This window comes from Callorhinchus milii, unplaced genomic scaffold, assembly GCF_018977255.1.
Source record: "Callorhinchus milii isolate IMCB2004 unplaced genomic scaffold, IMCB_Cmil_1.0 Scaffold2, whole genome shotgun sequence".
In the NCBI taxonomy this organism is placed as follows: Eukaryota; Metazoa; Chordata; class Chondrichthyes; order Chimaeriformes; family Callorhinchidae; genus Callorhinchus; species Callorhinchus milii.
In genome coordinates this window covers 30,020,331-30,047,670 of record NW_024704743.1, presented here as the reverse complement: position 1 = coordinate 30,047,670, position 27,340 = coordinate 30,020,331, and the positions used below count along the sequence as shown (strand labels likewise).

At 40.3% G+C, this 27,340-nt stretch overlaps 1 protein-coding gene across 2 annotated transcripts in view; it reads right to left on the bottom strand.

Moving 5' to 3' along the window:
* The window catches only part of LOC103184914 (doublecortin domain-containing protein 2), a gene marked incomplete at its 5' end in the record, with an annotated part of 112,737 nt that overhangs the window by 51,341 nt on the left and 34,056 nt on the right, over positions 1-27,340 (bottom strand). For both annotated transcript variants that reach the window (XM_007903170.2, XM_042332445.1), the window contains 3 exon segments: positions 3,812-4,001; positions 17,201-17,255; positions 19,893-20,039. In XM_007903170.2, coding sequence (XP_007901361.2) covers positions 3,812-4,001; positions 17,201-17,255; positions 19,893-20,039 — 392 coding nt within the window.

Sequence of the window (27,340 nt, the reverse complement as noted above, 5' to 3'; positions counted from 1 at the left end):
ACACATGAAAAAATGGCACCGAAACAAATAGGTGACCAAAGTAACTCTAATGTTTGACATATTTCCAGGATTGTTAGGATTATAGAATCCATTTGATCAGGGTAGAATAATCTGTACTGTATAACAGACACTTAGGCTTGATTTACCCTGACGTTTTCAATAAAATATAGAGGTCTAATTTGCAGTATTTCTTAATGGGATTCCTTAATAAGGAATCCAAGTAGCACAAATGGATACTCCTTCCGGTAAATGGAAGTACGTTGTGCCGACCCATGGGAACTCTGTATTGATATCCATCTATTTCTGGAGCAGAGTTCCTATGAGCCAACGGAAATTCTAACAGGAAACCTACTATTATTAAGGAAACCCATTAAGAAATACCGCAAATTAGACCCCATAGAGTTTCATTTTCTGTGAACTTTTACCTGTGGTTTGTGAACCCCCCACAGGAGGCTAATCAATAAGCAAAAGTCTATGAATATTACCATGAATATTATATGCTGTTGGAAAGAGATGCTTCAATAAGGCTGAGGGATATTTTTGCATACCGCACGCCCTTAATATGTATGTCCTAATTACCATGTGAATTTTTTTCAGAAGGTGACCCATCAATTCCAACATAGTGAAAATCAAAACAGTGAAAAGTGATCTTAATTCAGTAAAATAAGCGTTTAAGCAGATATCAGCATGACCCGCACAATGCTCAGGAATGTATTCTGGGAGTATTAAGATCTAGCTAGGTAAATACAGTTTCATAAATGTATATTTTACAGTTTTTTTTAATTCAATGCGTGAAGAGCAATTGATCACCTGAATCAGTTCAAAAAACAATCTAATTTTATGTACTATTACAATCAGTGGACAAGATTTAGCTCACTGAATGCATTAACAGCTAACTGTTATCAGCTGTACTTAGCCATTAACCTAGTGGGCCGACTTCACAAATACATGTACGAGAATAGATGAGTGGCAGTAAATTGCAGCAATGGTGCAATCTACTCCCATCATGAACCTGAACACAACCATGAGATTAAATTACTGCCTTAAATTCACTGCCTGACATCAACTCATCTCCACATTAAATGTACTAAGATTTATGCGATCACAGTATTTGGATATGAAGCATCGTTTGGCTGAATACCATTCAAATTCAACTCAGGACAATTAACTCCAAATGGAAATGCCCTCACTGGTATGTGCTCCATGTGATGGGAGTCAGGAAATCACCTGCAAAATAATGTCAACAGCAATGGATATTTTCTTCCTAAATCAGATTCTAATCTCAATCTTTATTAAGGTGAGGAATGCTAATGTTGGGTAGCAATCTCTCCTCTAAATCAGAGGATGTAGGTTCAACATCGGAGCTGGGAACTCATGTAGTCTAAGATGACACTTCAAATAATGCTGGGAGGGGTATTGATTTGTCAGAAGTGCCATCCTCAGATGAGATGTTAAACCAAGGTCCCGTCTACATGGCCAGGGGGATGTTAAAGATCCCATGGAACTATTTGAAAAGAGAAGGCAGTTTCTCCCAGTATCCTGGCCACCAATCCCCCAAACAAAAACTCACTCCATGGCTGTTTGTGGGACATTGCTGTGCATACATTGGCTGCTGCGTTCACCTAGAAAATACACACCACTTTACAGCATATCCTGCAAAACCCTTTGAGATGTCTCAACAATGTGATAAATCACTATATCAAATATAAGGATTATTATATGATCAATCAGTACAATACTTGCCCACAGAAGGTCTGTGTTAAGTTAGCGGAGTTAGTCAGGGAAAACAATTAGAGAGCTACAATTTGCCAGATTTGCCTCAGAGTCCTGGTTTAGGGAAGGTTAAGTCAGCCAGTGTGTTCCCCCCGCCGCCCTCTTTTTTTGATTGCTGTTCCAGACGGCTGGAAGGTACGCATACACAAACGCCACAAAAGGGTTGGTTTGGGCATCCTGCTGACACATTATCTGGGCTCACACATGAGGAATGGCATTTTGCAGGATGCACCAGAAGCCGTATGGCACCCAGAGAGTCATACCTCATCGTGAGTAAGTGGCTTTGAGGAGCGGAGGAAAATGAATAACAATGTAGCAAATAGTGCTGAAAGCAGATTTTAGGACGTGAAATATTCAGCGAAAAGCGAAAAAGGTTCCACAATATTCAAATTAATCTAAACACTCCAGGTCTGTCAGCCCCTACTGTAATAACATTCTCAGTCACACGTAGGCAGGATAGATAATCTGTCCACTGAGGTTTAAAATATTATCAACCAGTCCTTTACTGCCATCTACAGGTACAATCCTGGTAGGACAAGAAGAAATTTGTTTTGGGTCAGCCGGGTGTCTTGACACATGATCAAGAATTATTCTGTTTGGGTTTCTATCTTATGGGACATATTCATAGGTGTCAACCTGGCCCAGTTGGTAGCACTCTCACTTCTGAATCAGAAGGTTATGGGTTCACACCCCACATTGGGACTTTGAGTTCATAGTTTAGGTTGGCTGTGAAATCAAGCACCTCATCCATTGCAGTGCTGGAGAAGCGTTGGACTGCCAGAGATGCCATGCTTTCTTAAACCAAGGTACTATCTACTTATTCAGGAAATTAAACATCTCATGACACTGGTTTATCCCAGTATCCTAACCAACAATACCCCAGATAAAATTGGTCATTCAATTCATTGGTATTCGTTTGTGGAGTCCTGTAGCTCAGTGGTTAGAGCACTCGCCTCACAAGTGAGAGACCTGGGTTTGATTCATGGCAGGGCAAAACCTTACTCCACACACCTGAAAATAATCCCTCAAGAAAAAAAAACAATAAAATTGGTCACTTCAAACTACGACTGTTTGTGGGACACTGCTGTGCGCAATTGGCTGCCGCTTTTCGCCCACATATATACAATCAATTCACTTTACAGTATATATTGTGAAGCGCTTTGAGGTGTCTAGAAGATGTGAAAAGCGCTATATCAAATGCCACGATTATTATTATTAACACTGCTATGAGCAAATTCACTGCCGCATTCACCTTCAAAATCCAGTCACTACAAACTAATTCCTTTGAGATATATCAATGCTATATCAAATGCAAGGATTATTATTCAAAAGGCAAAATACTGCAGATGTTGAGAATCTGAAATAAAAACAGAAGTTGCTGGGAACACACAGCAGGTCAGGCAGCATCTATGGAGAGAGGGAAATGGGTTAACGTTTCAGGTCAATGGCCTTTCGTCATAACCGTTCTGACAAAAGGTTATAGACCTGAAACATTAACTCATTTTCACCTCTGCAAGGATTATTATCTTCAACTTGTGAATCTAAAACTCAGATCCCATGCAAAAGATCAAAGAAATGATACTGGTAAACCATGACAACTGAAATAAAATATTACAATGCACACATTTTCAAATACTAGCAGACACAATCAAATAAGAATAACCTATTTGCACAGATTATGTGAGGACAATGTTGTTGTCTGACGAATTAGACTGTTGCCAGTACAATGCATTTCATTGTGCACATGTAATAAATTCCAATTGGTTTAAAATCATTTCTGTTTTGGCAAATTACTACAATTGAGCCCAATTGCATTAGCAAACGATGATTTGAAGTTCGTAGCGGCGCAGGGTAAAATCTGGCCAGTCCTATCTATCAGAGGCAATGTCGCAATTCAGGTAATACAGCATAATTCCATAACATAACCAAGGAGTTAACAACAACAACGACTTGCAATTATACAGCGCCCCTCATGCAGGGCAGCTATATAAGTCCCAAAGCACTTAATATAAAGAAAAAGAAAAGCGGATCTGCTCACCAATTCCAGGAATCATTTTTGAGCTCCCAGGACCATTTTTGTTGTGCTTCACTTTGACGGGTTTTACTTGGAACACAGCTTCTTCTCCAGTTGCTAACTGTTCCTTCTTGCCTTTTCCCTTTATTAGGTGAGGTGATGTCACTGGGTATATATCACTTGTAGCTCCTGTAGAGCTGACATGTCGATCCCCCTATTAATTAAGCAAAGCCCAGTGAGACCTAAATATTTCAATACAGTCAGGTCATCCATGGATATTTACAATTCATTTTAATAAGAATATCTGTGTAACTACAGAAATTATTATAGACTTTTGCTAGAATTTATGCCAGCAGTACAAATTTCTAGTTTCTTTCAGAAGGGTTTCTGAACATCCCTTAGGTATATTAATGAAGTCAATTGGGTCTAATTTCCAATATTCCTTCATAAGGAATCCAAATCATGCGTATAGGGGCTCCTTCCAACTAAATATGACACATCAAACTATTTTGCGATACAGTTTATCTCTGGGGCAGAGTTCTTATAGGTTTATAAGAATGCTATTGGGAATATTAAGGAATCCCGTGATTTACCAGGACATTCAGAGAAGGTAAATGAACTGTCCCATTATTCACTAAAGTTACACCTTTGCTTCAATGGCAACAAAATCCATAGAGCCCAAAAGGAATTGCTTTCTTCCCTTGAGATTCCACCTAGTCTTAATTTTTAAGATGTATCTTAAAATTTAAGATTGCACAGAAAAGTGAGAAAATGCTCAATTAGGTCTTCATTTGGAATCCGTTCTTTTTAAGAACTGAAAATTCTAAATTAAGACTGAATTTAAGAATTTTCATAAACTCTGAGCTGTTTTAAAAATTAGGACAAAGTGGACATATAATAATCTTTGCATTTGATATAGCGCCTTATCATATCGTTGAGATGTCTCAAAGCGCTTCACAGAATATACTGTAAAGTGAATTGACTGTATATTTTGTGGGCGAAATGCAGCAGCCAATTGTGCACAGCAGTGTCCCACAAACAGTTGTGCACCAAATTATTATTATTTATTTATTTATTGATGGAAATATAACCCCTTGAATGCAATTCGCCAATCGACTAACAACTGGGTTCCTATTGCTAAGAATGAAAGAAATATCAGAACTTCTGCTTTTATGAAATAGTTTCAAAGAATTTGCAGATTATATAAATTGTTTTGTATTATCTGCAATGGAGCATGCAGCTTTCTTGTTTCAAACAATTGGTAACTAGATCTAAAAGAGGTCCTAAAATAATGAAAGATAAAATGAAAGCCCTCTTTTCCTCAGAGGACTTGATGATTTCTTAAGGAGTTTGTCACGAAATTTTATTTCTGGATTTTTAGATAAATCTAAATCCTTGCATTTGCCAGCAATTCTCAATGTGCACAACTTAATCCTAGCTACACTTTGAAATACATAGGAATTATCCCCATTTTGAAAGCTGGTTATTTTGCATGCTCTCACTGCCCAGAGATTTCAGGGCCCAAATACTGTGGCCATTTAAGCTATTATTATAGCTATCATTATTGAAACCAAATTGATAACAGACTGGCAATAGTCCATCTTGTTTTAGATTAACATAAACCCATTTGAGTTCCCAAGAGGTTTAATGACATAAAAATATAGGGTACTCTTAAAGCAAGCAGCCTCAGTTTATGAATAATTAAGAAGGTTTAGTACAATTAATAATTCTTGCATTTGATATAGCGCTTTTCACGTCTTCTAGACGTCCCAAAGCGCTTCACAGAATATACTGTAAAGTGAATTGACTGTATATTTGTGGGCGAACGCGGCTGCCAATTGCGTACAGCAGTGCCCCACAAACATTCATGGATTGAAAATGACCAATTTATTATTGTTTTGTTTTTTGGAGGGATTATTATTAGGTGTGTGGAGTAAGGAAACTTGCCCAAGGTTTCGCCCTGCCTGGAATTGAACTCACGTCTCTCACTTGCAAAGCGAGTGCCCTAACAACTGAGCTACAGGACTCCACGTTCACACGCTCTCCTGAATTATCCATCTTTCCCTATTTGCTCCTCTTGCCAGTCACCTTCACACTTTTAGATTGTTCATCCTGTCCTAATCATATTTCTATTTATCTCACACCAGGCTCAACTATGGAAACTGCCTGCTTGTCGGCATCCCCAACTCCTCCCTCCACAGGTTGCAGATTATCCAGAACTCTGCAGCCAGTGTCCTTTCCTGCACCGGATTCCGCGATCCCATCACCCCCATCCTCACCCAATCCATTGGCTTGCCATCACTCAGAGGATACAATTCAAGATCTTGGTCCTCCCTTCAAAGCCCTCCACGGCCTTGCTCCTTCCTACCTCTGTGACCTCCTAAACCCCTACCAACTCGTCTGCTCCCTCTGCTCAGGGGGTTCGGCCTGCTTCACGTTCCCCCGCTTTGCCTGCCCCACCAATAGCGAGCACGCCTTCAACCTCTCTGCTCCCAACCTCTGGAAATCCATCACACAGACCCTCCACCTTGCCCCCTCCCTTGCCTCCTTCAAGACCCATCTCAAGACCCTCCTCTTCGAATATGCTTTTGGTCACCCTCCTACCCCTACCCACCCCACATTCCCGAACGCCTCCTAATCCCAACCAGAAGCACGGATGTGGATCCCTGACTGTCCAGTGCCTTGGTACGTCCTCCTAACGTGAAAGGCTCTATACAAATGTAATTTGTTGTTATTACAACTGCACATCATCAGAAGATGATTAATTCACCAACAAGCAAAAAAAATCCCCATTTCTAAATGATCAGAAACAAACTAATCATCACTTGTCAATTTGTACTTTGATAAAAGTATAGTAAATCCATTAGGTAACCTTTTGGGGTCTACAAATTCCAAACTCCTTCCTCTGTTTCAAAAAGAAGAAGCTTATCCTGTACAGTCACTTTTCTCCTTTGTTCCTCTGCTGGTTTCCCACCGCCTGTTATCCAAATGGGATTACGTTGACTTTCAAGCCTAGTTTTCTAGCCAGACAAGTTTTAGTAAAAATGACATTGTTGCATCAAAACTGACCTCATCACATTTATGATGCATTTCCAATAAAGGGTCACATCCCAATAAGTCGCACAGCAACAAATGTTGTGGCACTTCATGTAAAAGGATATTTGAAAGAAGGTCTCAAACAATGGGGACATCAAACATCAAGTGTGTTTGAAGAAACAGGGAGTGACTGTCTGGGTGTAAGAGTAGAAGCCGTTGAAAGAGAATTGATGATATTAAAATAATCATCCTTGCTTTTAATACAGCAACTTTCATATCAGGAGGACATCTCAAATGCATCATAGGATTCATTAGAAAGTGTAGTGACTGTCTATTTTATAGGCAAACGTAGCAGCCAATTTACACATAGCAATGTCACACAAACAGACTCACAAATAAAGTGAATAATTAATTTTATCTGGGGAATCATCTGCCAGGAAACTGTTTTCAAATAATACAATGGGATCTTTAACATCTGCCTGTGGAGGTAGACAGGACTTTGATTTAATATCTCATCAAAATGACAGCATCTCCAACAATCCACAACGCCCCCAGCACTGTTGTAATCAAGTGTCAGCGTAGACTGTGAGTTCAAAGTCCCAACATAAAGGTTGAACCAACAATCTTCTAACTCAGAGGGGAGAATGCTACCAAGTGGGCCAGATTGACAAATCGGAGAATTAATGATGAACCGGTGCTCAAACACGATGTAAAGATTACTTGCTCTATTTAGTCTAATTGATCTAACTGGAAAGGTTCACAGGTAATCCTGCAATGCAACACCAAAGCTCAGTTTGCTTAGATTTCAATTAAAAGGATAATTAAGTAATTAAAATAGAACATTGCCTACAGAGTACTCAACAATTCTGTGTCTTAACCCTTGTGTAAAACATGGAAACTCTGATATTGCTCTTACGGCAAGTAAAATGAGTCCTGGAATCCTTATTTCTCAGAACACTTGGTATAATTATTAATATTTATCAAATCGTATGTTTCAATTGAGGGAGTCATGACATCCTTTGCTGACTGCGATTACATCCCCATCAGAAAACAGGCAAGAAATGATTACGTTTTTCGACATTACAGGAACACATTCTTTGGTGACAGTCATACTCACAACATCCTCCTTGGGAATATCATCGTTTATCAAGGACACGGAGCACAGCCTTAATAAATCATGTTCAATGGTTGTTAAAATGCACGATTAATCAATTAATGCTGCCTGTAATTCACTTTCCACATGTAATTTACACAGTGTGTTAGTGCGATATATTTGTACAGTTAGCACGTGGAATCCCATGTCCAGACTCGGAATCCCATAGTCTAAGATGATACTCCAATACAGTCCGGGGGGTGTTGCATTGTCGGAGACATCTTCCTTCGATGAGACGTTAAATTAAACTGGGCCCCATCTGCCTGTTCAGGTGGATGTTAAAGAACCCATAGCAGTATTCGAAAAGAGAAGGGAGTTTCTGTAGCCTCAACAATTAGGGTTACTAATCGGTCACTCACTCCATGGCTGTTTGTGGCACATTGCTGTGCACACAACTGTGCTGCTGTGTTTGCCTACAAATACACTATGCTTTACAGTAAATCCTGTGAAACACTTTGAGACATCCTTCTGATGTGATAAAACGCTATACCAAATGCAAGGATTATTATTATGATTATTATTATGGTTAACATTTGATTCTACTCATGAACTTCTCAAAATTAGTGACATTGACAGAGCCTGATTATATCATTAATACACTGTAATTTCACCCATCTATTAAATTCTTTACTGTCTTTTTTGCCAACCTCAATTTTTTCTGCACTGCCTCCAGGTGCCTGCACAGGGTGGGAAAGCCTGAACAGAGGAAATCTTTCCACCCTAAAGCTGCCCACTGATTGACAGAGACGATCTGAGCAACAAAGGTAGAAATTTAAACTAGCATTGTCACAATTGATTATACTATACTGGTTCTGGGAGCAGTACCTGAAACTGTTCTGAGCACTGAATAGAGTGCCCTATCCTTTTGCAAATAAGACTATTGAAAATATGTACTTGAGAAGCCTGTTACTATACACCAGTATCAGTAAAAAAAATTAAATATATCTATAGCCCATCTAGACATAGGTTATTAATGATTTACAGTTCATACCAATTGTGACGAAACTGCATCAAACTGGTTAGAATAACCTGAGTTGTCACCAAGTTTAATTAATGCATTCTCATTTCATGCTGGAAGGAGTTTTGCAAGTGAGTAAAAGAAAAGCTGAGAATTATTCTCCACTCAAATTCATAAGTAATAAATCATTTGAAAAGTTACATTTGTGGTGAGTTAGCAGAGTGTATAATTTCAGTCTTTGGAGATTATGTTATTATATTAAGGCACAGGATGATTTTCTGAGGAATTCTGCTGAGGTTTGAAATAGACACTGATTTTTCTCATTTGTAAATTCATGGTTCTTTAATGGCTGTATCAGCAATACAAGCCATTGTAGTATTAGAACATGATCTGATGGTAGTTTACTTTCCTCGTGAGAAATGAGTGAAGGTGGGAGAGGCAATTAGCACCAATGTCCATGCAAGGTCTCTCATAAAGTAAGGTCTTTTATTTCCATTCAGATTAACTTTAACTCGTTCTTAAGTGTTAACATAAATATGCAGGGAGGCAGAGTGTGCACTATTTAAAGTACATAGGGAAAGAATTACCGGATCCCCTTTCCAATGGTCTGCCGTGAGAAAGCGCAGACTGCCTGTGTTTTGTATTGCCCAGGTCATGTCTCTATTCTAATTGTGCAGCTCAGAGATCAAGGGCCTTCCTTTCCTTTGTTTATTTCAGTGACTGTTTCACTCGTGCATACTGAGACAAAGTAACTCAATTGCATCACTATTTTCATCACTCTAAACTTCTCTGCCTCAATCCCTCTACTTTTCCTCTTCCTTGCCCATCTTCAGTTCGCACTTGACCAGGACCGCCTTCTTCCATCTCCGCCACATGGACCACCTCCGCCTCCAACCGTACCTTACCCCAAATGCAGCCGAAATCCTTGTGTATGTGTTTGTCACCTCCCACTTGGATTACTCCAACGCACTCCTTGCCTGTCTCCCCAGCTCCACTATTCAAAAGATCCAGCTCATTTAGAACTCTGCCACCTGCATACTGACCCGGACCAAACTCCGTACCCACATCTCACCAGTTTTGGCCAAACTCCACTGGCTCCCCATCACCGAACGGATTGACTTCGAGATCCTCACACTTGCATTCAAATCCCTCGACTCCCTGGTACCTCATTACCTCTCCAACGCCCCCTCACTCACCAATCCACCATCCGGCACCTCCGATCAACTGGCACCGGCCTCCTGCTCTTTCCTCGCACCCTCCACCCCACCAGCGGAGGTCGTGCTTTCAGCCACTACCCCCCAAAACTCTGGAACACTCTCCCTCAATCCCTCTGCCTTACCCCCTCTCTCCCCTCTTTCAAGTCCTGCCTAAAAAATTTCCTCTTCGACTGTACTTACGGCCACCTACTCCCTCCCCCCGGTCAATGAAAAGCGCTGTATAAATGCTATTGTTGTTTTTGAGCTAATTTATTTGGGCACGACAACTTTACAATGATTATTCCTTTAATCCAAATAAATGATAGGCAAAGGAATCCAATGCTGTTAAACATGCAACAAAATAAAATAAACATAAGCTCCATACTGAGGCTACAAAAGTAAACATGAATCTATTCAACAAAACAAAGCTTTTGATGTTAGTTTAGCTTTTGATGTGCTAATGCAGCTCAATGTCATAATTTTCTAACAAAACTATAGTGTGCAATAGCAAGATGTTGAATGCTGTAATGGGAAGAAAATATTTTGTTGGGCGAAGGGCACTTTTCGCTGACAAAATATACAATCAATTCGCTTAACACTATATTCTGAGAAGCTCTTCGAGACATCTCGAAGACGGAGTGATTAATATTATTTTGTTGGTAGAAGGGCCTTTGTCAATGGAAACCTCTCATGCACTGTTGAGTTGATAGCAAAGAATAGCCACCAGAGGGAAACAGAGTCATGCATCATGGAAACTGCTGCCATTCCCAGCTGAGAGAACTAATTCTTACATCTGGTTGCGGCCTCAGTGTTGAGCGAATGCAATTACTGGGCATGTCAAAACATGTTGCCAGCCATCATTTAAGAATGTATCATTCCTACAGTATCTGAGCCCTTAAAGAAGTTCAGGAACCAAATAGTGGAATTAGTTAGGAAATAAGGAAATCCTCAGCGGAACACACTATTTTGCTAGTTGGTTTTCATTAATCAAATCATGGCATTAAACTATCAAAGGTTTACACAGAAGTGACAGAAATAGCACAGTAAGTGCACTAAGTGCTAATCTCGGAATTGTATTTTAATATAATTGACCTTGATTACACAAGAACTAAGGTATGCAAATCACACTGTCGTGCTTCACAAATTACAATTGGGGTTTATTCCTCGCTCTGGAAAATTTACCAAACTTTGCAGCATGCACTTAGGATGGAAATTGCAGCTAATTTTGGTAATGGTCCCCCCAAAAAAACCTCTTTAAGACTCACCACATTGGTAGATATTTATCCTTTCTTTTTGTTTGGGGAGAGATAAGATGCAGAAGAATATTGTGTTACTATAGTCACAAAAACATCACATCCAATTGATATGCAGATCGACACAATTCAGGTCACCAAGCAGCAGACTGGTAAACAGAATTTTTAAAAAAAGTTTACTCAAAACTTTATAATATTTTATCATTTTGTAAAAAAAAATCATGTTTCACCTCAATTAAGAAGTTTTCAGTCCAAATAAACTAAATGATCTAGACCTAATGACCAAAAATCCACCTAGTAGTAGCATGTAAAACCAATTTGTCTTAAAATTTATGATCCTGCAGAACTGTAAAAAATTCCATCTGAATTTGGAATTTTTTTTGCAGTTCTTAAAAAGAACCGGTTTCTAAATTAACATTTGAGTTTTAAGAAATTTCCACAGATCTGTATAATGTTAATTTTTTAAGATAAAATTGTCTTTTAGGCTAAAATTAGAAGACATGTCAGGTCTTTGAAAACAAATAAATATCTGGATATTTTTAAACAAAAATAAACAAAGACACCATAACAAAAACAAATAGCATTTATAGAGCGCCTTTCGCGTCAGTAGAAGTAAATAACTTCTACAAGTTAGTGCAGCTGTATTTCCCTCTTTACACCTATGTTTGCACATGAAGACCAACAAATGTTTATCGTTTGAACATAGTTATTACCCCGAATAATTTAATCTCTTGAGTAAGATAGGTCACAAGTGCTGAATAATAAAGCAACAGGAAGAAAAATCTTTGAAATTTCTTGTTTGAAGACAACTGAACCCAGCTCCAGAAGATCATGGCATTTTTATCAATTTTATTAAGTGCAACTGCAATTTTATCAAGTGATAATCTTGTCTGTTTACCAGAAAACAACATAATCAGAAATATAACAAGAAAATTATTTGCAATGAGAATGATCCCCAGTGTTACATGAATGAATTATGGTTATAACCAATGATTAGACAAGCAGTTAAATTCAACATAAGATTTTTATAATCATAGTACACATTCTTGTCTTTAAATTCTCCCAGTTTCACCCTACCCTACCTATACAACCTCCTGCAGTCCTATACATACATTCATACCCTCCACTCTTCTGACTGGCCAATTACCATCAGTTTCTGTTTTCCAACCACCATCAGTTTCTGAGTTTTCAGCGACCATTCCCCGACATTTGTAACTCTCCTCCAAATCTTTGTCTGGCTACTTTCCCGCTTACCTTCAAAAAGCCTCTAATACATATCTCTCTTTGATTGTGCCTTTGTTTGAACCTTTAAATGTGTTATTTCTCTCCTCAGTGTCTACCACTGTAGCCCACAATGTTTTTATAGTCCTTTTAAAGAAGTTAATTAACGCACTTAGTGAAATTCTACTTAGAGAGTAATACGATTTTAGAAATGCACTGCTCCAGAAAACCCCTTTGATACTAAGTTAATTGAGGGGTTCAAGAAGATTCTGAATATACATTTGGGAAGTAGAAACATTAAAGGTTATGGCAGGATAGGGGACAAGCAGAGGTGATAAAATCTAGTGCATTGATTCAATAAGGTGGACAATTGGCTGCCGCGTTTGCCCACAAATATACAGTCAATTCACTTTACAGTGTGTTCTATGAAGCGCTTTGGGACGTCCTCCCGACGTGAAAAGCGCTATATCAAATGCAAGGATTATTATTATTATTATTATTGATAATCCTGTTTCCATTTATGGGCGAGTCCAAAACAAGCCAGGCATAAATATGCTAACAATAATACATACAATGGGGAGTTTACAAGGAACTTCTTCAAGTAGATGGCAGTGAGAATGTGGAACTCACTGCCGAAAGCTACGGTTGAAGCAAAAATTGTCATTGTATTTAAGAGAAAATGATGCATACATGAGGGAGAAGGGGATAGAGGGGTAGAGGAGAGTGGAATAGTTGGGGTGGAGGCTCATGTACAATAATGGCACCGGCATATACTAGTTAAGCCGAATGGTCCATTTTCTACCATGCATTGAATGCAATTCCATGGTTTCCCTGAATATTCCTAATTCTAAAACTATTTTTGCTTGCGAGCCTGTTCTAAATGATTACTGCTCTATGAATATCTTCTGATCTCTAGTTCTTTGTGGTTTTGGTACTTTTATACTCAAAGTCCTTGTTAAATAAGCAGCTTGAATCCTTTGCATTTTCTATTCCTCCCAGCGCTTTAAAAGTTTGTATCGTGACTCCTCTCACAATTTTCTTTTCACCCAAAGCAGGCTAATTTACTGTGAGTTTCTCACCACGGTTTGTAGGAGTATTGAATGCCAGAATTATCTCGTTTGTACACCAAATCTCTTTTTGAAAGTTGGCTGCCCAAAATAGCACACAATCTTTCAATCAAGGCGTCAGAATTGACATCTTGACAGTGAGGGATGGCAATTTTTCAATCACAGGAGGGAGGGGTAGGAGGCATCACTTTTGAACGTACTACTGTCGTTGCCCGATTTCCACTCGCCCTCCATTGGGATCTCTGGACAGCAATCAGTTGCCTAAACAATCTGATTATTTCCACCCCAAACCAGGGATGATGAGACTATTTGCTGCCCCAGTTGAGATAGGACATTCGGCCCAGACCCAGTGGTTTCAAATCCAAGACCTCCCAGCTTTCTGCTACCTGTATGCACCATGCTCCGAGAAGAGCTCAAACAATCTGTTTTCATTTAAAATCAATCTCCTCGAGGTGCATCCCTGTTCTTGATTAGCCCTTTTATGTTTATATATAGACACATAATGGATACCTGTGTGATTGCGAGAAAATCTCATCTCAGGGTTCAGATGAAGTCAAAATGTAAAGTCCTCGTCACTGGTGTCTTAAGAGTCTCATTAAACAAAGCAATGAGATTATGCCTTGAAAACACTTTGGCCCTTAATAATTAGAATGTACATCTTTATTCTCGTGTTTGTCTTGGCAATGATGGGAAGGACAATTTAACTCCCAGTCCTATTGAGTTCCTGGTATCTGTTTCTGCTGATGAGATGGGTGGGGGGGGAATGTAGTTATCATGACAAACATTGGGATTGAAAAATGTTAGTCAGGAAATTGTTACAGGCACCTGTCCATCAGAGACAATGCCTTGATAATTAAACTGCATCTGCAACAGGGAAGCCTGTGTTTGTCACCGCAACTTGTATAACCTCTGCCACCAGAGGCTCTCTGATCTGAGCTGAAGTCTCAGCCGTCAGCATGGCATAGATGAGCCTCACTAGAGGACACGCACTCTTTCCCTGCAGTGAACTACCAGTAATGTGGCGTTACATGTATCTGAGAAACAATAACATCCTCATGGAAGAAATAACAGTGGTGATTCAATCACTGGAAGTCCATCGAGTTTTAACCCCAAGCTTATGTACCAGAAGTTACAGAATTGACATATATATTATTTATAACATCCTTTCGGCCAGCAGGGTTTACATTGCTAACTTTAATCTGTAGTGAAACCCAAACCAGTTTCACCTGCAATGAAAGTGGCCAAGTCATAAAAGATACATGGCTTTAAAAACACCTTCAAAACAATGCATGTGCAAGCACACAGCCAAACAGGTAAATGGCTCATGCATGCAGGCTAGTCTTTTTAAACTCTATTTTTTTTCAACATGTAACTTCCAGGATAGATGAAAATAATAGAAGGGCCAAACTATATTTTTGCTGGACATCAAGAAGAGACATCATATAACTGATACACAAGGTATCCAGTAACAATCTCATTCAGCTGTATTCTGTCCCCAGCAGAATAGGATTAGTGCAATAACTCCAGTGAGAGAGTGGGCACAAGATTGATGTGATGGGCCCCCTTCGTTGTTCTAGACTGTCTATGAACCTATGGTTATATGTGAATCATGCAGTTCACCAAGTAAATTTTTTAAAATCTTTAATGCATTTTTTTTAAATATCTCCGACACGTGGCAAATTCCAATCACAATTAAAGTGAGGCTAAAAGCAACACCTGGTCAACATTAAGCCATACAAATCATTACATTGCAGGTTCAAGTTCTGATCAGTACTGAATCAGCAAAATTTCACCTGGAATATCACTGCGCAAAATGATGAGCACTGACCACCTCACTTTGTTACAGTTTCTGTAGTGTGGCCAAGTGGGTACAAAATCATAATCCCAATGCTGATAGAAGAGAAAAAACAGGAGCATAACCAATATATGCCCATATTCACCCACAAAATACACTTCACAGTACATCCTGTGAAGCACTTTCAGACATCCTCCTGACGTGAAAGACATTAAAATGAATACAAATGTGATGGGGTGCACTCTGAGGAGTTTAACGGAGGCCGATCATTAAAGTAGCATTTACTTTGCTACATCTTTTTAATGGAATTTTTCTTTAGGAAGACGTAGTGCAAAGAAAAATCACTATTTTCAGTTGGTCACCAGGAGGTGTTTAAAATTTAGTTAGGTTATTATCTCCTGAGATTTCAGTAATTCATAGACAAACAACGGAATATACACTGACGTGGTATAACATACTGGTGTAGCAAAACATACAACAGATCTAAAAAATCCCAACCAGCCCATAAAATCACAACTATAATAGGGCATGATTGCCATTTAGCACTTCCACTGTGCGCCAGACAGTATCTGCATAAAAAACGAATGACTTCTGGGTCATCGTGTCTGTACTGACATTTTCTGCGGGCTGTGTGTGCAAACCCACATTATAACAAAGCTCAGTATAATGGAGTCCTACTGTATATATTATAAGAACAGCAACAGATGTCACAGCTGCAGTAAATTAGGATTTAGATAAAAATCTATTAATTGTTCCCTATCTAAGATATCTTCTAAATAGTTTGACTGAATTACAACTTTGCAGCAGCACTGCAGAGCTCCAGCACAGAGTATCCCTGAGTGTCAAAAAGCGTGTTCATCCCCTGCGTCAAGAACATAAGAACATCACAATTGCTAGATGAAAGAAGACTAAGGTCCACCCAGTTCGTCTTCCACCAACCTGGTAGTCGCATGCACATGTCACGTTTCAAACTATATACTGTATTCCAAGATATTATTTCCTAACATAAATCTATCTAATTTATTCTTGAAAGAATCAACACTTTCTGCTTCTGTCTCCCTAGGGAGCCTGTTCCATATGTTTACTACTCGCTCACTGAAGTAGAGTTTCGGCAGATTTGTTTTGATTTTACCCCACGTCAATCACAGGCCGTATGATCTAGTTATACTGTTCAGTATAGTGTTGACTATAATGTTAATCTTATGCACTCTGCTATGGAAAGTGGAGAACAAACAATGGGGTGACGGAGAAAAATTAAGAGGGCAAATCATTGCCAGACTTACTCTCAGAGCTGCAACGCAAGAGCTGCAATGACAGGAGGGGGAACTTGCCTGCCTCCTTTCTCAGTTGTACTTGTGACATGGTTTGAAGGGAAGCTGACTAGGGCCACTACATTAAAAACAAGTTCTAATCTTTTGATCGCACTTTTGGGCATCTTTCCCTCTCTCTCTCCTCCCACCCACCACCACCACGACCAGGCAAGGGGCTGTGTGAAGCACTTTCATATGTCTTCCCAACATGAAAGTCATTACATAAATGTAAATTGCTATTGTCTTTTAATGATTCCAATGCACCAGTTAATGCAAAAACATTTTAGTTTCCAGCTGCATTTAAAATTCAGCTCAACAGAAACAGATCATTTTTCAGTGGATCATTGACAAAGATTCCAATGGCATCAGCACACCAAACATTAGATGCCAAGCATTACATAGCACAAATCTCAAAGCAACTCACATTTTCTTTAGACTTCTTAGATCCAGGGATGGGTGGAAGTGATGCTGCTTTGGACCTAAGATAAAAAAATCAAACATAAACCAGTGGAATCAGTATTGCACTATTTTCATTATAAAATAATAATGTTTTAATGATGTATTAGTCTTTTACTGAATCTCAACCAGACAATTACATCTGCATATTTAACCATTTTGGTTTCAGTGAAAACAGATAAAGGATGAGATAAAATAGGGATCCAATTATCTTCTGAAGTGGTACGTTAGATGTTAGGACGTCAGTTACGTAGTTGCTTGGAGACTTCCTCGAGCAATTTACTGCAAGGTGAATTCCTAATCTCATCTGTGATCATGTTCATTTGAGAAAGCAAGACTTTTGATGGCAGCTCAGGTTGAGATTTAAGACCAAGCATTTTCTTTCAGAGACAGGGTCGGGGGGGTGGGGGGAAAATCATAGGGACATAACTACGGTTCATTCATCCTCCATTTCCCAATCGCTAGCTACAAAGCAGCCTTAGTGCAGAACAGGTTTCTGGAGGCCTGAAATTCCTTGTGGTAACCTTAAGATTAAAATTGCAATATATAAATTTAAATTTAGAATTCTTACACTCAGTATTCATTTGGAAAATCAGATTCTAGATTAAAGACTGCAGTTAAGAATTTTCCCAAATTAACATAACACGTAGGAGCAGGAGTAGGCCATTCGGCCCTTCGAGCCTGCCCCACCATTCAATCATGGCTGATCTTCTAATCTAACTCCAGCTAATAACCTGACCCTGCCTTATCCCCATATCCCTTAATCCCTTTTGCAATAAGAAATCTATCTATCTCAGTCTTGAATATGTTCAAGGACTGAGCGTCAACAGCCCTTTGGGGGAGTGAGTTCCATATATTCACCACGTTTTGAGTGAAGAAGTTCTTCCTCAACTCAGTGTGAAAGGGCTGGCCTCTGATTTTAAGGTTGTGACCCCTGGTTTTAGTTTCTCCAACCAGGGGAAACAATCTCCCACTATCTACTCTATCATGCCCTTTGATGATCTTATAGGTTTCCATAAGATCCCCTCTAATTCTTGTATATTCTAGAGAATATAGTCCCAAATTGGTCAGCCTATCCTCGTAACTCATCCCCTTCATCCCTGGTACTAACCTAATAAATCTACGCTGCACCCCCTCCAAGGCAAGTACATCCTTCCTTAAATAAGGAGCCCAAAACTGCACACAGTATTCCAGGTGTGGTCTCACCAGGGCCCTATACAGTTGCAGCAAGACTTCCCTACTCTTATACTCTAATCCTTTCATATTGAATGCTAACATACCGTTCGCCTTCCTAATTGCTGCTGCACCTGCAGACTAACTTTCTGTGATTGGTGTACAAGGACACCCAAGTCCCTCTGAACGCTAACACATTCTAATCTCTCCCCTTCTAAAAAATAACCCGCTCTACTGTTTTTGCTACCTAGGTGAATAGGTAGGTTTTTGAGGCTCGACAACCTTAAATTTTAAGACTTCCGTGAAAATTCTCACATTCTTCATTCTAAGACAATAGTCGTAGAAAGAAGAATGTGAGAATTTTCACGGAAGTCCCCTGCCTTTCCCCTTCCCTCCCCTCCTTCAAAACCAGCCTCAAGAACCTACCTATTCGAATGTGCTTTTGCCCCCCACCCCATCTCCGCTCAACAAGCTCCAGCCTGTTCCACATCTCGCGCCCAGTCCACCATCGGCGATCAGGCCTCCAGCCTCTCTGACCCCACCCTTTGGAATTCCATTCCACATTCCCTTCACCTCGCTCCCTCCTCGCCTTTTTCAAGGCATGTTTCAAGACCTCCTTTCGACCGTCCTCAGCAACCCTCCTACCCTCCCTGCCCTTCACCCTCTCTTATCCCAACCCCTCCCCATGCTCAGGTCTAAATCCCTGACTGTCCAGCACCTTGGGACATCCCCCCGACATGAAAGGCACTATACAAATGTAATATTGTATTGTATTTCAGGCTCTCAGTCGCGTCAAACACATTGTGTTCCCAATGTGAAAGGGGGTAAATAAATGCAAATTGTTGTTCCTGAATATATGTGCCTGAAAAAACTTAGGACTCAGGGAGATTAGTAAAAGGAATGAAAGCATATACAACAAATAAATTGGAAGCAGAACTCCGGGGAAATGTTATTGTTGGAGAACATAACAAGCAGAGAATGAAAAGGAGCACAGATCTCTTACTTGTGACTAAAGACACCAGCTATGTGAGAACAAAGAGTTAGCATCTTATCATTTTTTTGCTGGGAATCTTGTGCTCATTGCACTCTGTATTATTCTATACAGAACCATTTATTTATAGTATTCAAGACTGAGGAGTTTGTGTTGGCCATACTTCAGCAGCTGTCTATCTGAGTAAACAACCTTCATTCAGGGTTGGAATCCAATCTCGTGTATGCACCAGACTGGTATAACTTTCAGGATGACCTAAGGTACATCGTAGGAGAAATACCATCATGTTGAATTGAACTGAAATTCATCATTGCAAATATGAATGAGAGAGATTTCAGTCGCATTCACCAACAAAATACACAGTCACTACACTTTACGGTACTTTGAGATGTCCTCCTGACATAAAATACGCTATATTAAATGCATGGATTATTATTACAAAACTATCCACTTTATAAAAACTTTTCAGCAGTGCTATTTTAAGCAGTACTCATACCCATTAGATCTTCTTGGGAATGACTTATTGAAAAGCAATTCACTATACGGCAACCTCTTGAATTTGTCACTGCCCACAGCTACATAAAAACTTCCATTTTCCAGTTCTGTGCCATCACTGATGGATCGTCCATCCAACGTATGAAGCCTAGAAGAAATTAAGTGAAATAATCAAATATCTTAAATGTTGTTACATAAAGTCGCTTTACAAAACCTACAGAAATTGAAAAATATGGTACAATAAATAATGATTGCAGTTTTCAAGCTCTAAATCTTTGGGATTACAGTGTGACCTTGAGTGTACAATAATGGCCACATTCAGCAGTGATATTTTAGCACATACTGAAACACTTGAGTAACCTCTGCTTGATTAGCTTACCATGGTAACGCTCAAATACTCATAGTCGAGTCCTGTAGCTCAATGGTTAGAGCACTCGCCTCGCAATCGAGAGACCTGGGTTTGATTCCTGGCAGGACTAAATGTTGGGCAAGTTTCCTTACTCCACACGCGTCTGTTTGCTTAGCAGTAAGTAGAAACCCGGCTGTTAGTCGTTTGCCGGATTGCTTTTCTGGGGGCAATAATTCCTTAAAATATTAAAAATAATAAATTGGTCGCTTCAATCCACTACTGTTTGTGGGACACTGCTGTGTGCAATTGGCCACTGTGTTTTGCCCACAAAATATACAATCAATTCACTTTACAGTGTATTCTGTGAAATGCTTTGAGACATCTCAAAGACATGATAAGGTGCTATATCAAACAATAATAATAATCCTTGCAAGAAATATTATTATTATTATTATTATTATTATTATTCAACAATCATAGCCATGTCAAACATCCTGAAGGTGACTGGCTAAAATGCCAGTTTGGGTACCACTACTGCTTCTAAACCATCCGAAAGGCCAGCAAACATTACCATACAATTCTGTCTTTAAATTGGGTGGAGGGGAAGAGGAGGGATGATGGGGAAAATTATGGGGAATAGAGGGGACAAGATCCCATTTTACCTGATTGATTGGTATCTGCAACAAGAGTGCAGATACCAATGTTTTTATACAACTGGCGAACTTGTCAGTCCTTGAACTTGTAAGCCCTCACTGTATCATCTGCCTTGTCATCTGCACTCAGGCAAGAAGCACAAAGTTCAATCGAGAAACTAACTCCCATCCCAGCATTCCTAATTTTAAAGGTGAAAGGCACCTACGTGCAGTGTATTCACAAAGACAGTGTTCCACATGTATTACGTGCAGTGTTTGGCAACGGAATGTCGGAATCCAGCCAACCCTCTGTGGCAATCTTGGTAGTCTAGCTCCTAAGCCAAGTGGGCACACAGTAATTCAGGGCATTGCTGATGAAAGCACACCCTGCTTGGTGCATCAGCAGGACCTGGAAAGACAGACCAGTCACAGGGGGTTTGGGACTCTTCCCACTCAGTATTTAACACTACATGCCAAAGCCCTAATGGGTAAGAGTGGTCCTAGTTGGACAAGCAGTCCAGTTTTAGCTGATTAGACTCCAGCAGTACCCCAACACATACTCTGAGGTTTCCAAGCCTTGGCTCTTGACCTTTGCCTAATACTTTCCAGAATTAGGTAAGTAGGATGCGTCCCTTCGGGGAGACAGTGCACATTCCATTCCAATAAACATTTCTGGAATGTCCACGTGTAGCTGGGATGCATTAAACTTTAGTTGGTATGCTTATAAGCATGGTGATGAGTTTCTGCATGGTCGCTCACTCCATGGCTGTTTGTGAGACATTGCTATGCGCAACTGGCTGCCGCATTTCACCTACAAAATACATACTTTACACTGTATCCTGTGAAGCACTTTGAGATGTCTCAAAATCGTGATAAGGCACTATACCAAATACAATGATTATTATAATTATAAATATTATCTCCAGATTGTTTTGCGAGTTTCATTTATTTCAATAAAAAAAAGTTGCATCCTAGGTCTATTTTAAAGCACTTAGTTGGCGAGACTGGTATAAAATAATGTGAACAGTAAGCAAATTACATTCAATAACATAGAATCTACAGCAGCAAAGCAGAACATTCGGCCCAACTTATCCATGCCTGTGCTTATACTCCACAAAAGCCTCCACCCATCCTAATCATCCTCATACACTATTCCATATCTCTCATACATGCTTCAAGTTTCCTCTCAAATATGCTGAAGCTTTGTGCTTCAACCATAGCTTCTGGCAGTGAGTTCCATGTTCTCACCACTTTCTGTGTAAAATTCCTCCTAAAGTCTCTTTTAGATCCGCTAATAGCCATCTCATATTTACACTCCCTTGTTACAGATTCACCAATAAGCTGGGCACGTTCACATTCGAAGAGAAGGTTGAGGAGCGATACGATTGACATCTTTAAGATTCTGAAGGGAACCAATAATGTAGACCATGTCAAGCTGTTTTATCTTGTACTGAAGAGTAGAACCAGAGGACACGGCCTGTATTTGAAGGGGGGCAATTCAGAACAAATCTGTGGAAACACTACTACAGTGAGTGAGTAGTAAACTTATGGAACCGGCTCCCTAGGGAGACAGTGGAAGCAGAAAATGTCTTTTTTTTTTCAAGAATAAATCAGATAGATTTCTGCTAGAAAATAATATCTCAGGATGCAGCATAGACTTTGGCACACTTGTTGAGCGACTGCCAGGATGGTGGAAGTCGAACTAGATGGATCTTGGTCTTCTTTCACCAAGCAAGTTCTTATGTTCTTAAGTGGAAATAGTCTATTTATGTTCACTTTACCAAACCTCTTCATAATTTTAAACACACCTATCAATAATTATTGAATTTTATTCAATTAACACAATTGAAAGATTTGTCATAATTTATCCTTCAACGGCAGATCAGAAGTAATCAACAGGTTTTACATTTTGTACAATTTCTCCATAGGTGTAATTAGAAAGGTGCTGCATCTTTTAAGCTTTTCCCTAGATTACACTTTTGATGTGTCACAGTTGAATTTCTCATCACACACATACAGAGGGAGCTGGAGATGCCTTTAATTGTGCAATTAATTCTGTAATTAATAAAGCCTTTCATTGATAGTTATTGACATAATTGAGGATACCTGTAATTTCCTCAGTGCATGTGCCTTTACACATACATCGTGCACAATACTCGTACAAAAACATGGTGCATAATTGTTATAAGCTATGAGCAGGGCCAATGGAAAATTCTGAAAATGTTTGCCAAAAATTGTGGAGAAATTTGACAAATGTTGCATAAATTGATTGGTGCTATTGAGAGGCATACTTAACCCCTCACCTACCTATTTTCATTTAATTGATAAAAAATAAACATGAAGAAATAACATCATTATTAATGTTTTCTTTAACAAAACCTGGGTGTTCCACTTGGGGGAGGGGAAAAACACCAGAGAAGGGCTGAGTGATCCGTTTCCACCCTTCACTATATTTGAAGGCCTGGAGATACACCGAACACCAGCATGTCTCACCATGCTCACCAGTGTCCTGACTGCGGGGCTCCAACATGTCACCACCTCCTGCCTCTCGTGTCCAGCCACCACACACAGATACCCAGAGAGAGAGACACACACACTCACAGATACAGAGAGAGACAAGCGCACACCCAGACAAAGAGAGACAGTCAGACAGACACAAACAAACCCACTCAGACAGAGACATAGAGGGAGAGATACACACACACACATCTGGAGTCCTGTAGCTCAGTGGTTAGAGCACTCGCTTTGCAAGCGAGAGACCTGAGTTCAATTCCAGGCAGGGCGAAACCTTGGCCAAGTTTCCTTACTCCACACGCCTAATAATAATCCCTCCAAAACAAAACAATAATAAATTGGTCATTTTCAATCTACGACTGTTTGTGGGACACTGCTGTGCGCAATTGGCTGCCACGTTCGCCCACAAATATACAGTCAATTCACTTTACAGTGTGTTCTGTGAAGCGCTTTGGGACGTCCTCCCGACGTGTAAAGCGCTATATCAAATGCAAGGATTATTATTATTATTATATAGGCAGAAAGAGAGAAATACAGAATCTCAACAGTGGCGCCTCAGGGTGAGCGAAACCCATTTCCTGCTAGTGGCTTTGCCGCGTTCCTGACACCCACCGTGCACGTGTGTCCGGAGCCGATCCACCACAGAAGCACACAGAGGAACCAGAGCCCGGACCTGAGCAAAAAGCAGGATCCCACGAAAAAATCGCAGGCTCAATTTTCTGTTGGCCCAGGATATGAGTAACGATTAGACAAACTAGAACTCTTCAGTCTTGAGAGAAGATGATTCAATGGGACCGGAGAGAGGAATATAAGACTTTTAATTGGGATTCAAATACTCAAACCAGAATAGTACTTTAGGGTGCACTAAGGCAGCAGAACACGAAGACATAGGTTTAGAGTTGCAAAGGGTAATTTCAGGACGGATACGAGGAAGCTTTTCTTTATTCAGAATAATCAATGAATGAAGCAGGTTGCCAGAAATGTGGTTAAGGCCAGGAGGACACTGGATACATAAAAAAAGCAGTTGATGCAGTGATGGGGTGGGTGGGGGGAAATAGTAGGGTGGATGTTCTGGAAGGATGATGTTAGAGGAGCCAATGGGCCTTCTTCATCCAAACCAATCTTGTGATATGCTTTGCACCTGGTGTATTCAGGGCACAAAATAGACCCACAAGTTGACACTTTGCTTTTGGGTGGCAGGGAGGTGGAAAACACTATAACAGATGATTTCACTTTTTTTTGTTTTTCAGCCTGTGTGAACTGATAGCAGTTTATTCCTCCATCATCCTCTGACAACACCCCTCCCGCCAACACGCTTGATAACATTCTATTCTGCTAATAAAAGGGGAATTTCTCCCAGTGTCCTGACCAACAATACCACCAAATAAAATTGGTCATTCACTTTATGGGTCAATGACCAATTTTATTTGGGGGATTGTTGGCCAGGACAATGGGAGAAATTCACTTTGTAGGATATTGCTGCATGCAAATTGGCTGCCGCATTCACCCACAAAATACAGTCGCTGCACTTCACAGTATGTCCTTTGAAGCGCTTTGGGACATCCTCCTGACGTGAAAGTTGATTTTACATTTTACTAAATGTAAGGATGATTATTATTATCTTCTCATGATCGCCTAAATAGTGACATTTTCATTAGTTATTTTTGAAAATGGGATTCTGATAATAAAGATATTGAAAATCCCCGTTTTACAAGATAGCCCTTCCCATAGCTTTATGGCCCCACTTATCTGCTGCCATTAACAGTGGAGCCAATTATTACAGTAAGAGTGTGAGTACAAATTAAGGTGCCCAAATCAAATAAAGTTCCCAATGTAACTTAGGTTATTCCTTCCAGCAGAAGAGGTTAAAGGCAATTAAGAGAAAGTTTAACTTTACATTTTGTAGTTTTATCAAAAGATACATTTAATGAACTTTCCATCACAGTGCACATAAAGTATACCACTCATTGAGTTAACAGACTTCTTTTGGATCTTACAACATATTATAGCAGTTATTTCATAATATACTAATCCTTGAATTTGATATAGCGCCTTTCACACTGCACTTCACAGGAATTAGTGCAGTGACTGTATTTTTGTAGGAGAACAAGGTAGCCAATTTCTGCATAACACTGTCCCACAAGCAGCCATGAAGTGAACGACCAATCTTACTTGAGCGGATTGTTGACCAGGACACAGAAAGAAAAAAAAATTTTTTTTTTTGAAAAGTGACATGGGATCTTTAATGTCCATTTAAACAGGTAAACAGGTCTTGGATTTAATGTTTCATTCAAAGGATGGCACCTCCGACAATGCAGTGTACTGGAGTGTCAGTCTAGACTATTTTAACCTAACAGTCCTTAGATCTCCAGCAGCTACTGTAGTGGGAGACACTCAACATTTTCAGAGGTGAGAGCAGTGCATTGAGTTTTACCAACCTCAGAATCTGATGTTCTAAGACCTTTATGACCATTGCTAAATTCCTAAGCGACAGAATAAACGCAATTATACATCAGTACATGGTTATTATTAGAGTGCAGTATCATTATCCTCATTTACTCTTATTTTGTTACATGTTGACAAAGATCCTCAGACAAATATCAGGCAAATTATTCTCTAATTGCAGCACTTAACAATTTTATGCTTTGCTATTCATATGCTAATATAGCAACTCTTTCTGCACACCTTTGGTTAAAATTTCTAAACCTTAGGAATGTTTATTCGTAAGGAAAGAAAGCATAAAGCAGGAGGAGGCGTCTTTTTTACGTGAAAGACAGGTTAATAAAGGAGTTACACAAACTTGCATAACGTAGAAATATTGTCGATCATGGTAAGAATTATTAAGAGACAGAAACTATTAGTTTTGTTAAAATAAAAAATGACATCCTCTCTCGCTCTCTCTGTGGCCAGCGCTCCCTCTACCTTCTCGTTGGCCTGGACCTCTCTGCCGCATTTGAACAATCGATCACGCCATCCTCCTCCACCACCTCTCCTCCCTTATCAACCTTAGTGAGACTGCATTCACATGGCTCGAGTCCTACTTAACAAACCACCAACAATACATCTCGGTAAATGTTTTTTCCTCCCGCCCTTGTTTGATCATCGGCTTCTCCTCCAGCCCCCGCACTGTCTCGTGCGGTGTTCCTCAGGACTCTGTCCTCGGTCCCTTCCTCTTCACCCTCTACATGCTCCCCCTTGGTGACGTCATCCGCAGACATGGGCTAAATTTCCACACGTATGCGGATGACATCCAACTCTATCTCTCTGCCTCCACCCTGAACTCCAGGACTACTGTTGTCCTGACCGACTGCCTGTCCGACATCAAGTCCTGGACGAGGGACAACTTTCTCCAACTCAACATCAGCAAGACCGAGGCTCTCCTGATTGGTTCGCACCAGATGCCTCCGCACCTCAGGCACTGACTGCATCAGCCTCCACGGCTGCACACTCAACCTCACTAAGCCAGTCAGGAACCTGGGTATCTTGTTTGACCCTGAACTGTCCTTTCTCCCCCACATCCGCGCCATGACCGGCACTGCCTTCCACCACCTCTGCAACATTGCCAGACTCCGTCACTGCCTCACCCCTCAGGCTGCCGAGACCCTCACCTACGCATTCATCACCTCAAGGCTTGATTATGGGAACTCCCTCCTCATCGACTTTCCCAACTCTTCCCTTCACAAGCTGCAGATCATCCAAAACTCTGCAGTTCGTGTACTCTCACACACCAGGCTCCTTGACCCCATCATTCCCACCCTCGCCCGACTCCACTGGCTCCCCATCCCTCAGAGGATCGAGTTCAAGATCCTCACTTTTAAGGCCATCCATGGCCTTGCCCCCTCCTACCTCTCTGACCTGCTGACTCCGTACCAACCTGCCCGCTTCCTCCGTTCATCGGGCTCCGGCCTGCTCCATGTCTCCCGCCCGACCCGCCCTAGCATTGGTGGCCGGGCT